General features: G+C 49.0%; 1 protein-coding gene across 1 annotated transcript in view; it reads left to right on the top strand.

Annotated features, from left to right (window-relative positions):
• The first annotated feature begins 344 nt into the window (after positions 1–344).
• Positions 345–14,917, top strand: part of CMAS (cytidine monophosphate N-acetylneuraminic acid synthetase) — a 50,375-nt gene continuing 35,802 nt past the window's right edge. Inside the window, exons 1-2 of the mRNA XM_038769413.1 lie at positions 345–615; positions 13,999–14,141. Coding sequence (XP_038625341.1) covers positions 368–615; positions 13,999–14,141 — 391 coding nt within the window. The 5' untranslated portion in view covers positions 345–367. The remainder of the gene's footprint in view (positions 616–13,998; positions 14,142–14,917) is intronic.

Genomic DNA, 14,917 nt, shown 5'->3' with positions numbered 1-14,917 from the left:
GACTCCCATGGTCCCCCGCGAAGCGTAGGATCGGAAAATACGACTCCCAGCGTCCCCCGCGAGGCGGAGGCGCGAGAACCACCACTCCCAGCGTCCCCCGCGAGGCGGAGGCGCGGGAACTACGACTCCCAGCGTCCTTTGCGAGGCGTCGGCCTGAAAGCTACATCTCCCATGGTCCCCCGCGAAGCGTAGGCTCGGAAAATACGACTCCCAGCGTCCCCCGCGAGGCGGAGGCGCGGGAACTACGACTCCCAGCGTCCCCCGCGAGGCGGAGGAGCGGGAACTACGACTCCCAGCGTCCCCCGCGAGGCGGCCGGGGGGGGGCGTGTCCGGGCGCTGAGGTGTCGTTGGCGACGTTCGGGGAAGGATGGAGTCCCCGGCCAAGGGGGAGACGTCGTCCCCGTCCCCTCGGGGCCGTCAGCTCCGCGGGCGGCCGCCCAAGCTGCAGCGCCCCGGCCGCGGCAAGGCCGGCGAGAAGCCGCCGCACCTGGCGGCGCTGGTCCTGGCCAGGGGCGGCAGCAAGGGCATCCCCCTGAAGAACATCAAGCCCCTGGCCGGCGTCCCGCTCATCGGCTGGGTCCTCAGGGCGGCGCTGGACGCCGGGGTCTTCCAGAGGTGCGCATGCGCGCGGGAGGCCCTCCGACGGGAGGGGAGCCGGGGGTCCCTTTGCGCCTGCGCACAGAGACCCTCCGAGGGGAGGGGAGCCAGAGGGGTCCCTTACGCCTGCGCAGAAAGGCCCTCTGAGGGGAGGGGAGCCAGAGGGGTCCCTTTGCGCCTGCGCAGAAAGGCCCTCTGAGGAGGGGAGCCAGAGGGGTCCCTTTGCGCCTGCGCGGCAAGGCCCTCCGAGGAGAGGGGAGCCAGAGGGGTCATCATCATCATCAATCGTATTTATTGAGCGTTTACTGTGTGCAGAGCACTGTACTAAGCGCTTGGGAAGTACAAGTTGGCAACATATAGAGACAGTCCCTACCCAACAGTGGGCTCACAGTCTAAAAGTCACTCTGCGCAGGCCCTCAGAGGAGAGGGGTGCCAGAGGGTTCCTTTGGCGCCTGCGCAGAAAGGCCCTCCGAGGGGAGGGGAGCTAGAGGGGGTCCCTTTGCGCCTGCGCAGAAAGGCCCTCCGAGGAGAGGGGAGCCAGAGCGATCACTTTGCTCCTGCGCAGAAAGGCCCTTTGAGGAGGGGAGCCAAAGGGGTCCTTCTGCGCCTGCGCAGAAAGGCCCTCCGCGGAGAGGGGAGCCAGAACGGTCCCTTTGCGCCTGCGCAGAAAGGCCCTCTGAGGGGAGCCAGAGGGGTCCTTTTACGCCTGCGCAGAAAGGCCCTCTGAGCGGGGAGCCAAAGGGGTCAATCCATCGTATTTATTGAGCGCTTACTGTGTGCAGAGCACTGGACTAAGCGCTTGGGAAGTCCAAGTTGGCAACATCTGGAGACGGTCCCTACCCAACAGTGGGCTCACAGTCTAGAAGGAGGAGACAGACAACGAAACAAAACATGTGGACAGGTGTCAAGTCGTCAGAACAAATAGAATTAAAGCAAAATGCAAGGGAGGGGAGCCAGAATGGTCCCTTTGCGCCTGCGCAGAAAGCCCCTCCAAGGAGAGGGGCGCTAGAGGCGTTCTTTTGCGCCTGCGCAGAAAGGCCCTCCAAGGAGAGGGGAGCTAGAGGCGTCCTTTTGCGCCTGCGCAGAAAGACCCTCCCAGGAGAGGGGAGCTAGAGGCGTCCTTTTGCGCCTGCGCAGAAAGGCCCTCTTAGGAGGGGAGCCAGAGGGGTCCTTTTGCGCCTGCGCAGAAAGGCCCTCTTAGGAGGGGAGCGGGGGGGTCCTTTTGCGCCTGCGCAGAAAGGCCCTCCGGAGGTAGGTGAACCAGAAGGTTTCTTGTGCGCCTGCGCAGAGAGGCCTTCCGAGGAGCGGGGCAGCCAGAGGGTTCCTACTGCGCCTGCGCAGAAAGGCCCCTGAGGAGCGGGGAGCCAAAGGGGTCCATCTGCGCCTGCGCAAAAGGTGGTCCGAACAAGCGCTGGGGGACGCGACGGCGCCTGCGCGGAAGAGGTGCGGCTCCGGCTGTCAATCATTGCCCCTGAGTCATCTGCGGCGCTTGAGGGGAGTTTCAGTTAGTCATTCATTCAATCAATCAATCAATCAATCAATCGTATTTATTGAGCACTTGCTGTGTGCAGAGCACTGTACTAAGCGCTTGGGAAGTGCAAGTTGGCAACATGTAGAGACAGTCCCTACCCAACAGTGGGCTCACAGTCTAAAAAGGGGGAGACAGAGAACAAAACCAAAACATACTAGGAAAATAAAATAAATAGAATAGATATGTACAAGTAAGATAAGTAAATAAATAGAGTAATAAATATGTACAAACATATATACATATATACAGGTGCTGTGGGGAGGGGATGGAGAGGGGGAGGGGAAGGAAGGGGCTCAGCCTGGGAAGACCTCCTGGAGGAGGTGAGCTCTCAGTAGGGCCTTCATTCATTCATTCGTATCTATTGAGCACTTACTGTGTGCAGAGCACTGTGCTAAGCGCTTGGGAAGTACACTTCAGCAATAAAGAGAGACAGTCCCTGCCCACAACGGGCTCACAGTCTAGAAGGGGGGAGACAGACAGCAAAACGAGGAAACAGGCCTCAATCATGATGGTGGTATTTGGGAAGCGCTTACTATGTGCCAAGCACTGTTCTAAGTGCTGAGGGAGATACAACGTCATCAGGTTGTCCCACATGGGGCTCACAGTCTTCATCCCCGTTTTACAGATGAAGTCACTGAGGCACAGAGAAGTTAAGTGACTTGCCCAAAGTCACACAGCTGGCAATTGGCGGAGCCGGGGCTTGAATAATAATAATAATAATAATGGCATTTATTAAGCGCTTACTATGTGCCAAGCGCTGTTCTAAGCACTGGGGAGGTTACAAGATAATCAGATTGTCCCACGTGGGGCTCACAGTCCTCATCCCCATTTTCCAAATGAGGTCACTGAGGCCCAGAGAAGTGAAGTGACTTGCCCAAGGTCACACAGCTGACAAGTGGCGGAGCCGGGATTAGAACCCAAGACCTCTGAGTCCCAAGCCCGGGCTCTTCCCACTGAGCTACGCTGCTTAATCATTCATTCATTCAATTGTATTTATTGAGCACTTACTGTGTGCAGAGCACTGGACTAAGCGCTTGGGAAGTCCAAGTCGGCAACGTATAGAGACGGTCCCTACCCAACAACAGGCTCACGGTCTAGAAGATGATGGTGATATTTGTGAAGCACTTACTATGTGCCAAGCACTGTTCTAAGCACTGAAGGAGATACAAAGTAATCAAAAACAAAGTCCCCCTGTGAGGCTCACCGTCTTCATCCCCATTTTACAGATGAGGTAACTGAGGCCAAGAGAAGTGAAGTGACTTGCCCAAGGTCAACCAAGCAATCAATCGTATTTATTGAGCGCTTACTGTGTGCAGAGCACTATACTAAGCGCTTGGGAAGTACAAGTTGGCAACATATAGAGACGGTCCCTATCCAGCAGTGGGCTCACGGTCTAAGAGGGGGAGACAGACAACAAAACCGAACATACTAACAAAATAAAATAAATAGAATAGATATGTGCAAGTAAAAGGTCACACAGCGGACAAGTGGCAGAGCCGGGATTAGAACCCAAGACCTTCCAACTCCCAAGCCTGGGGATGATAATGATAATCATCATTTATTTGTTCATTCGCTTTTATTGAGCGCTTAATAATAATAATAATGATGATGGCATTTATTAAGCGCTTACTATGTGCAAAGCACTGTTCTAAGCGCTGGGAGGATACAAGGTGATGAGGTTGTCCCACGTGGGGCTCACAATCTTCATCCCCGTTTTACAGATGAGGGAACTGAGGCCCAGAGAAGTGAAGCGACTTGCCCAAAGTCACACAGCTAAGTGGCGGAGCCGGGATTCGAACCCAAGCACTGGACTAAGCACTTGGGAGAGGACAAAACAACAGTAAAGAGAGACAATCCCTGCCCACAGTAATAATAATAATGATGGTATTTATTAAGCGCTTACTATGTGTAAAGCACTGTTCTACATGCTGGGGAGGTTACAAGGTGATCAGGTTGTCCCACGGGGGACTCACAGTCTTCATCCCCATTTTCCAGAGGAGGGAACTGAGGCCCAGAGAAGTGAAGTGACTTGCCCAAAGTCACCCAGCTGACAAGTGGCGGAGCTGGGATTTGAACCCATGACCTCTGACTCCAAAGCCCGGGCTCTTTCCACTGAGCCGTGCCGCTTCTCTAATAATAACGGTGGTATTCATCATCATCCTCAATCGTATTTATTGAGCGCTTACTATGTGCAGAGCACTGTACTAAGCGCTTAATTCATTAAGCACTTACTAGGTGACAGGCACTGTGCTAAGCGCTGGGGTAAAGACAGAGTCATCAGGTTGTTCCACATGAGGTTGACAGTCTTCATCCCCATTTTCATAGAGAAGCAGCGTGGCTCAGTGAAGAGAGCCCGGGCTTTGGAGTCAGAGGTCGTGGGTTCAAATCCTGACTCCGCCACTTGTCAGCTGTGTGACTTTGGGCCAGTCACTTCACTTCCCTGGGCCTCAGTTCCCTCATCTGGAAAATGGGGATGAAGACTGTGAGCCCCATGTGGGACCATCTGATTATCTTGTGTCTCCCCCAGCACTTCACAAATCCCATTATTATTATTATTATTAATATTATTATTAAAATGGGGATTTAGACTGTGAGCCCCACATGGGACAACTTGATCACCTTGCATCCCCCTGGTGCTTAGACCAGTGCTTGGAACATAGTAAGCACTTCACAAATGCCATTACTATTATCATTATTATTATTATTAATAATAATGTGGAGATGAAGACTGTGATCCCCCCGTGGGACAACCTGATCACCTTGTGACCTCCCCAGCGCTTAGAACAGTGCTTTGCACACAGTAAGTGCTTAATAAATACTATCGTTATTATTATTATTATAATGTTGGTATTTGTTAAGCTCTCACTATGTGTCAGGCACTGTGCTAAGCGCTGCGGTGGATACAAGCAGATCGGGTTGGACACAGTCCCTGTCCCATGTGGGGCTCACAGTCTCCATCCTCATTTTCCAGATGAGGGAACTGAGGCCTGGAGAAGTGAATGGGCTCGCCCAAGGTCACACCCAGCAGACAAGTGGCAGAGGCGGGATTAGAACCCATGACCTTCGTACTGCCAGGCCAGGGCTCTACCCACTAGGCCACACTGCTTCCCGGAAGGGCAGAAGATGTACAGGAGTCCAAAGAGCCAGGTGTTTTATCACAGTGGATTTTAATAGCCCTATTTGCCCAGCCCCGCCATGTGACCCTGGGCAAGTCACTTCCCTTCTTTGGGCCTCCGTTTCATTCATTCATTCATTCAATCGTATTTATTGAGCGCTCACTGTGTGCAGAGCACTGGACTAAGCGCTTGGGAAGTCCAAGTTGGCAACATCTAGAGCCGGTCCCTACCCAACGGCGGGCTCACAGTCTAGAAGGGGGAGGCGGACGACAAAACATATTAACAAAATAAATAGAATAAATGTGTACAAATAAAATAAATAAATAACTAGAGTAATAAAGGTGATCAGGTTGTCCCACCAGGGGCTCACCGTCTTCATCCCCATTTTCCAGATGAGGGAACTGAGGCCCAGAGGAGTGAAGTGACTTGCCCAAGGTCACACAGCAGGCAAGTGGCGGAGCCGGGATTAGAACCCCGTGCCCGGGCTCCAGCCACCATGCTGCTTTTCTTTGCCTCAGTGACCTCATCTGTCAAATGGGGATGGAGACGGTGAGCCCCAAGTGGGACAACCTGATCACCTTGTATCTCCTCCAGCGCTCAGAACAGCACTTGGCACATAGTAAGCGCTTAACAAATGCCATCTTGATTATTATTATTATTATTATTATTATTATTATTATTATTTCACTTCTCTGGACCTCAGTGACCTCATCTGTCAAATGGGGATGGAGACTGTGAGCCCCATGTGGGACAACCCGATGACCTTGTATTTACCCCGGCGCTTAGAAGAGTGCTTGGCACATAGTAAGCGCTTAACAAATACCATCATTATTATTATTATTATTATTACTAAGCCCCAGGAGATCTGCTTCCTTTCCAGGGATGGCCTCCGTCCTTGCTTTTGCTTGTATTTATGATCCTCTCATTAGCTTAACTAGCCTCAATTAATCAATCAATCGGTGGTATTTACTGAGTGCTTTTTGTATGCAGAACACTTTAATAATAATAATAATAAATAATAATAATAATGACGGTATTTGTTAAGCGCTTACTATGTGCAAAGCACTGTTCTAAGCGCTTGGGGGATACAAGTAATCAGGTCATCCCACGGGGGGCTCACAGTCTTAATAATAATAATAGCATTTATTAAGCGCTTACTATGTGCAAAGCACTGTTCTAAGCGCTGGGGAGGTTACAAGGTGATCAGGTTGTCCCACGGGGGGCTCACAGTCTTAATCCCCATTTTACAGATGAGGGAACTGAGGCCCAGAGAAGTGACGTGACTTGCCCAAAGTCACACAGCTGACAGGTGGCGGAGCCGGGATTTGAACCCATGACCTCTGACTCCAAAGCCCGGGCTCTTTCCGCTGAGCCATGCTGCTTCTCCAAGCGCTTTACCAAGCGCTTGGGAAAATACAAGTACAAATATGAGTAGTATACTTTAAAACAGATTGATGATGATAATGGCATTTGTTAAACGCTTACTATGTGCCGAGCACTGTTCTAAGCGCTGGGGGGATACGAGGTGATCAGGCTGTCCCCCGTGGGGCTCACAGTCTTCATCCCCATTTTCCAGATGAGGTCACTGAGGACCAGAGAAGTGACTTGCCCACAGTCACACAGCTGACCATGGCCTCTGACTCCCAAGACCGGGCTCTTTCCACTGAGCCACGCTGTTTCTTCAATCAATCAATCAATCAATCAATCAATCATATTTATTGAGCGCTTACTGTGTGCAGAGCACTGTACTAAGCGCTTGGGAAGTACAAGGTGACAACATATAGAGGCAGTCCCTACCCAACAGTGGGCTCACAGTCTAAAAGTATCAATCAATCAATCAATTTTATTTATTGAGCACTTACTGTGTGCAGAGCACTGTACTAAGCGCTTGGGAAGTACAAGGGGACAACATATAGAGACGGTCCCTCCCCAACAAGGGGCTCACAGTCTAAAAGGGGGAGACAGAGAACAAAACCAAACATACTAACAAAATAAAATAAATAGAATAGATAGGTACAAGTAAAATAAATGAATAAATAAATAGAGTAATAAATATGTACAACCATATATACATATCATCATCATCACAGTAAGCGCTCAGTAAATACGATTGATGATGATCATCATCATCAATCGTATTTATTGAGCACTTACTATGTGCAGAGCACTGTACTAAGCGCTTGGGAAGTACAAATTGGCAACATATAGAGACAGTCCCCACCCAACAGTGGGCAATCGTATTTATTGAGCACTTACTGTGTGCAGAGCAATGGACTAAGCGCTTGGGAAGGACACGTTGGCAACGTATACCATGAGACTAGGAGCCTCGTGTGGGACAACCCGATATCGACCCCAGTGCTTAGAACAGCGTGTGGCACGAAGTAGGCGCTTAGTACAGTGCTCTGCACATGGTAAATCAATCAATCGTATTTATTGAGCGCTTACTGTGGTAAATGCTCAGTAAGTACGATTGACTGACTGTCTGACGGAGTAGATAGGCCTGGAAAGAGAGCATGGCTCCTAGATGTTGCCAATTTGTACTTCCCAAGCGCTTAGTACAGTGCTCTGCACATAGTAAGCGCTCAATAAATACGATTGATGATGATGATGAGGGCTTTGCACATAGGAAGAGAAGCAGCGTGGCTCAGTGGAAAAGAGCCCGGGCTTTGGAGTCAGAGGTCATGGGTTCGAATCCCGGCTCCCCCATATGTCTGCTGTGTGGCCTTGGGCTAGTCACTTCACTTCTCTGAGCCTCAGTGACCTCATCTGTAAAATGGGGATTAAGACTGTGAGCCCCACGTGGGACAACTTGATCACCTTGTATCCACCCCCAGCGCTTAGAACAGTGCTCTGCACAAAGTAAGCGCTTAACAAATGCCATCATCATCATCATTACTATTATTATTATTATAGTAAGCGCTTTTGGAAAGAGCACAAGCTTGGGAGTCAGAGGTCATGGGTTTGAATCCCGGCTCCGCCACACGTCTGCTGTGTGGCCTTGGGCAAGTCACTTCACTTCTCTGAGCCTCAGTTCCCTCATCTGGAAAATGGGGATGAAGACTGTGAGCCCCATGTGGGACAACTTGATCACCTTGTATCCACCCCCGGCGCTTAGAACAGTGCTCTGCACATAGTAAGCGCTTAACAAATACCATCATCATCATTATTGTTATTATTATTATTATTATAGTAAGCGCTTTTGGAAAGAGCACGGGCTTGGGAGTCAGAGGTCATAGGTTCAAATCCCGCCTCCCCCACATGTCTGCTGTGTGACCTTGGGCAAGTCACTTCACTTCTCTGGGCCTCAGTTCCCTCATCTGCAAAATGGGGATTAAGACTGTGAGCCCCACATGGGACACCCTCATCTCCTTGTATTCCCCCCGGCGCTTAGAACAGTGCCTTGCACATAGTAAGCGCTTAACAAATACCAACATTATTATTATTAACAAATACCAGTATTATTATTATTATTAGACTGTGAGCCCATTGTTGGGTAGGGATTGTCCCTGTTGCTGAATTGTACTTTCCAGGCGCTTAACAAATACCAACATTATTATTATTCACAAATACCAGTATTATTATTATTATTCTTCGACTGTGAGCCCATTGTTGGGTAGGGATTGTCTCTGTTGCTGAATTGTACTTCCCAAGCGCTTAGTCCAGTGCTCTGCACACAGTAAGCGCTCAGTAAATATGATTGAATGAATGAATGAATGAATGCTCTGTCTGTGTGACCAGGCTTTCCTGCTGTTGGCTACCTTGAATCCGCCCTTCCTCTTGGAATTCAGCCAAATCCGGAATTCCGGCCTGTTGGGTTTTCTTTTTCATTTCCTGTAATGTCAAAGGAATTAAGTTATAGGGTATATAATACTAATGATAATTATCATATTTATTAAGCACTTACTATGTGCCAAGCACTGTTCTAAGTGCTGGGGTAATAATAATCATTATTATTATTATTATTATTATTGTGGTATTTCTTAAGCACTTACTATGTGCCAAGCACTGTTCTAAGTACTGGGGTAATAATAATAATAATAATAATAATAATAATAACAGTGGTATTTGTTAAGTGCTTACTATGTGCCAAGCACTGTTCTAGGTGCTGGAGTAATAATAATAATAATAATGATAATAATAATAGTGGTATTTGTTAAGCGCTTACTATGTGCCAAGCACTGTTCTAAGTGCTGGAGTAATAATAATAATAATAATAATAATAGTGGTATTTGTTAAGCGCTTACTATGTGCCAAGCACTGTTCTAAGTACTGGAGTAATAATAATAATATTAATAATAATAATAATGCTATTTTTTAAGTGCTTACTATGTGCCAAGCACTGTTCTAAGCACTGGAGAAGATAACAAGGTAGTCAGGTTATCCCACCAGGGACTCACTGTCTTCATCCCCATTTTCCAGATGAGGTAACTGAGGCCCAGAGAAGGGAAGTGACTTACCCAAGGTCACACAGCAGACAAGTGGCAGAGCCGGGATTAGAACCCAGGTCCTTCTGACACTCGGGCCGCAAAGCCACGCTGCTTTTCTACCCTTCTCTACGCTGCTCGTACTTGCCGAAGCACTTAATACAGTGCTCTGCACACAGTAAGTGCTCAATTCATTCATTGGGTCGTATTTACTGAGCGCTTACTGAGCACTCGGAAAGTACAATTCAGCAATAAAGAGAGACAATCCCTACCCACCACAGGCTTACGGTCTAGAAAGGGGAGACACATATCAAAATAAATATGATTGAATGAATGAACCCTGTGCAAACAGAAAGCGTTGAGTCAATTCCATTCATTGATTAATTCCCCATTTTACAAATGAGGAAACTGAGGCACAGAGAATTCAGTCACTAGCCCAAATAATAATAATTGTAGTAGTTGTCCATTCGATCGTGTTTATTAAGCACTTACTGTGTGCAGAGCACTGTACTAAGCACTTGGGAAAGTACATTACGGCAATACTAAGTGCCAGCCCATCCACCTGTGCTTCGGACCCCATTCCCTCTCATTTTATGAAAACTCTGGCCCCTTCCCTTCTCCCCTCCTTAACTTCCATCTTCAACCGCTCACTCTCCCCTGGTTCCTTCCCCTCTGCCTTCAAGCATGCCCATGTCTCCCCCATCCTAAAAAAAAACCCTCTCTTGACCCCACCTCACCTTCTAGTTATCGCCCCATCTCCCTCCTACCGTTCCTTTCCAAACTCCTTGAACGAGTTGTCTACACGCGCTGCCTCGAATTCCTCAACACCAACTCTCTCCTCGACCCCCTCCAATCCGGCTTCCGTCCCCTACGCTTCCAACTGAAACTGCCCTCTTAAAGGTCACCAATGACCTCCTAATTGCCAAATCCAATGGCTCCTTCTCTGTCCTAATCCTCCTCGACATCTCGGCTGCCTTCGACACTGTGGCCCACCCCCTTCTCCTCAACACGCTATCTGACCTTGGCTTCACAGACTCCGTCCTCTCCTGGTTCTCCTCTTATCTCTCCGGTCGTTCTTTCTCAGTCTCTTTTGCAGACTCCTCCTCCCCCTCCCATCCCCTTACTGTGGGGGTTCCCCAAGGTTCAGTGCTTGGTCCCCTTCTGTTCTCGATCTACACTCACTCCCTCGGTGACCTCATTCGCTCCCACGGCTTCAACTACCATCTCTACGCTGATGACACCCAGATCTCCATCTCTGCCCCTGCTCTCTCCCCCTCCCTCCAGCTCGTATCTCCTCCTGCCTTCAGGACATCTCTATCTGGATGTCTGCCCGCCACCTAAAACTCAACATGTCGAAGACTGAGCTCCTTGTCTTCCCTCCCAAACCTTGCCCTCTCCCTGACTTTCCCATCTCTGTTGAAGGCACTACCATCCTTCCTGTCTCACAAGCCCGCAACCTTGGTGTCATCCTCGACTCCGCTCTCTCATTCACCCCTCCCATCCAAGCCGTCACCAAAACCTGCCGGTCTCAGCTCCGCAACATTGCCAAGATCCGCCCTTTCCTCTCCATCCCAACCGCTACCCTGCTCATTCAAGCTCTCATCCTATCCCGACTGGATTACTGCATCAGCCTCCTCTCCGATCTCCCATCCTCCTGTCTCTCTCCACTTCAATCCATACTTCATGCTGCTGCCCGGATTATCTTTGTCCAGAAACGCTCTGGGCATATCACTCCCCTCCTCAAAAATCTCCAGTGGCTACCGATCAATCTGCGCATCAGGCAGAAACTCCTCATGCTGGGCTTCCAGGCTGTCCATCCATCCATCCCCTGGCCCTCTCCTCCTTCCCCTCCCTTCTGTCCTTCTCCATCCCAGCCCACACCCTCCGCTCCTCCGCCACTAATCTCCTCACCGTACCTCGTTCTCGCCTGTCCCGCCATCGAGCCCCAGCCCACGTCCTCCCCCTGGCCCGGAATTCCCTCCCTCTGCCCATCCGCCAAACTATCCCTCTTCCTCCCTTCAAATCCCTACTGAGAGCTCACCTCCTCCAGGAGGCCTTCCCACATTGAGCCCACGTTTTCCTCTCCTCCTCCTCCTCTCCCCACCACCCCCCAAAGCCCTACCCCCTTCCCCTCCCCACAGCACTTGTATATATTTGTATGTATTTATTACTCTATTCATTTGTACATATTTATTACTCTATTTATTTTATTCATGATGTATATATAGCTATAATTCTATTTAGTCTGATGGCATTGACACCTGTCTACTTGTTTTGTTTTGTTGTCTGTCTCCCCGTTCTAGACTGTGAGCCCGTTGTTGGGTAGGGACCGTCCCTGTATGCTACCGCTTTGTACTTCCCAAGCGCTTAGTACAGTGCTCTGCACACAGTAAGCGCTCAATAAATTTGACTGAATGAGTGAATGAATAAACAGTGACATTCCCTGCCCTTTTAGACTGTGAGCCCACTGCTGGGTAGGGACTGTCTCTATATGTTGCCAACTTGTACTTCCCAAGCGCGTAGTACAGTGCTCTGCACACAGTAAGCACTCAATAAATACGATTGATGATGACAACAAGCTAAGCTCTTACTACGTGCCTGTCACTGTTCTAAGCCCTCACAAGTCTTAATTCTGTCTTCCAGATGAGGGAACTGAGGCCCAGTGAAGTGCAATGACTTGCCCGAGGTCACACAGCAGAGAAGCAGCGTGGCTCAGTGGAAAGAGCCCGGGCTTGGGAGTCAGTGGTCACGGGTTCTAATCCCGGCTCCGCCACTTGTCAGCTGTGTGACTTTGGCCAAGTCACTTCACTTCTCTGCGCCTCAGTTCCCTCATCTGCAAAATGGGGGTGAAGACTGTGAGCTCCACGTGGGACAACCTGATCACCTTGTGTCTGTCCCAGCGCTTAGAGCAGTGCTTGGCACATAGTAAGTGCTTAACAAATACCATTATCATTATTATTCTCTGTGCCTCAGTTTCCTCCACCGCAAAATAGGCATGAAGACTGTGAGCTCCATGTGGGACAACCTGATAGCCTTGTATCTATCCCAGCACTTAGAGCAGTGCTTGGCACATTATAAGCGCTTAACAAATACTGTCATTATTGGTATTAGTAGTGTTAGTATTAAACGGCAGAGCCGGGATTAGAACCCAGGTCCCCTGACTCCCAAGCCCGGGCTCTATCCAGTCGGCAGTGTCACCCTTGGTATCCTTCCCTTTGTAATAATAGTAATAATACTGGCATTTAGTAAGCGCTTACTATGTGCAAAGCACTGTTCTAAGCGCTGGGGAGGTTACAAGGAGATGATGATGATCAATCAATCATATTTATTGAGCGCTTACTGTGTGCAGAGCACCGTACTAAGTGCTTGGGAAGTCCAAGTTGGCAACATATAGAGACGGTCCCTACCCGACAGTGGGCTCACAGTCTTGAGAGAACAAAACCAAACATATTAACAAAATAAAATAAATAGAATAGATATGTACAAGTAAGATAAATAAATAGAGTAATAAATATGTACATACATATATACAGGTGATGATGATAATGGCATTTGTTAAGCGCTTACTATGTGCAAAGCACTGTTCTAAGCGCTGGGGAGGTTACAAGGAGATCAGGTTGTCCCATGGTGGGCTCACAGTCTTCATCCCCATTTTCCAGATGAGGGAACTGAGGCCCAGAGAAGTGACGTGACTTGCCCAAAGTCACCAATCATCATCATCATCATCAATCGTATTTATTGAGCGCTTACTATGTGCAGAGCACTGTACTAAGCGCTTGGGAAGTACAAGTTGGCAACATCTAGAGACAGTCCCTACCCAACAGTGGGCTCACAGTCTAAAAGGGGGAGACAGAGAACAAAACCAAACACACTAACAAAATAAAATAAATAGAATAGATATGTACAAGCAAAATAAATAAATAAATTGAGTAATAAATATGTACATGCATATATACAGGTGATGATGATAATGGCATTTGTTAAGCACTTACTATGTGCAAAGCACTGTTCTAAGCGCTGGAGAGGTTACAAGGAGATCAGGTTGCCCCCCGGGGGGCTCCCAGTCTCAATCCCCATTTTCCAGATGAGGGAACTGAGGCCCAGAGAAGTGACGTGACTTGCCCAAAGTCACCCAGCTGACAGTTGGCGGAGCCGGGATTTGAACCCACGACCCCTGACTCTTTGGACTCTTTCCGCTGGGCCACGCTGCTTCTCCCGAGCGTTTAGGCCAGTGCTCCGCACCGGATAGGCGTTCAAGACATGCCGTCACCCGTCACTGTTTCGTGGTGACTCTCTTCCCCCGGGTTTGCGTTCCCCTCTGTCATCGCAGCGTGTGGGTCTCCACGGACCACGACGAGATCGAGAAAGTGGCCCGGCAGTTCGGAGCCGAAGTCCACCGCCGCAGCTCCGAGGTGGCCAAGGACAGCTCCACCTCCCTCGACGCCATCGTGGAGTTCCTCAGTTACCACAACGGTGAGAGAACTGTCAATCAATCGTACTTATTGAGCGCTTACTGTGCGCAGAGCACTGGACTAAGCGCTTGGGAAGTCCAAGTCGGCAACATCTAGAGACGGTCCCTACCCAACAGTGGGCTCACAGTCTAGGAGGGAGAGACAGAGAACGAAACCAAACATATTAACAAAATAAAATAAACAGAATAGATATGTACAAGTAAAATAAATAAATAGAGTAATAAATCTGTACAAACATATATACAGATATTCAGGTGCTGTGGGGAAAGGAAGGAGGTAAGACGGGGGGGATGGAGGGGGGGCCAAGCGCTTAGTGGGCTCACGGTCTAGAAGGGGGAGACAGAGAACAAAACCAAACATATTAACAAAATAAAATAAATAGAAAAGATATGTGCAAGTAAAATAAATAAATAGAGTAATAAATATGTACAAACATATATACAGATATACAGGTGCTGTGGGGAAGGGAAGGAGGTAAGACGGGGGGGATGGAGAGGGGAACCAAGCTCTTAGTGGGGTCACGGTCTGGAAGGGGGAGATGGAGAACAAAACCAAACATATTAACAAAATAAAATAAATAGAATAGATATGTGCAAGTTAAATAAATAAATAGAGTAATAAATATGTACAAACATATATACATATATACAGATGCTGTGGGGAAGGGAAGGAAGTAAGATGGGGGGGATGGAGAGGGGGACCAAGCGCTTAGTACAGTGCTCTGCACACAGTAAGCGCTCAATAGATATGACCGAATGAATGAACGAACTCGAGTCG

The sequence above is a fragment of the Tachyglossus aculeatus genome, chromosome 2, assembly GCF_015852505.1.
Source record: "Tachyglossus aculeatus isolate mTacAcu1 chromosome 2, mTacAcu1.pri, whole genome shotgun sequence".
Classification (NCBI taxonomy): Eukaryota; Metazoa; Chordata; class Mammalia; order Monotremata; family Tachyglossidae; genus Tachyglossus; species Tachyglossus aculeatus.
This window is presented reverse-complemented; position numbering and strand designations above follow the sequence as displayed.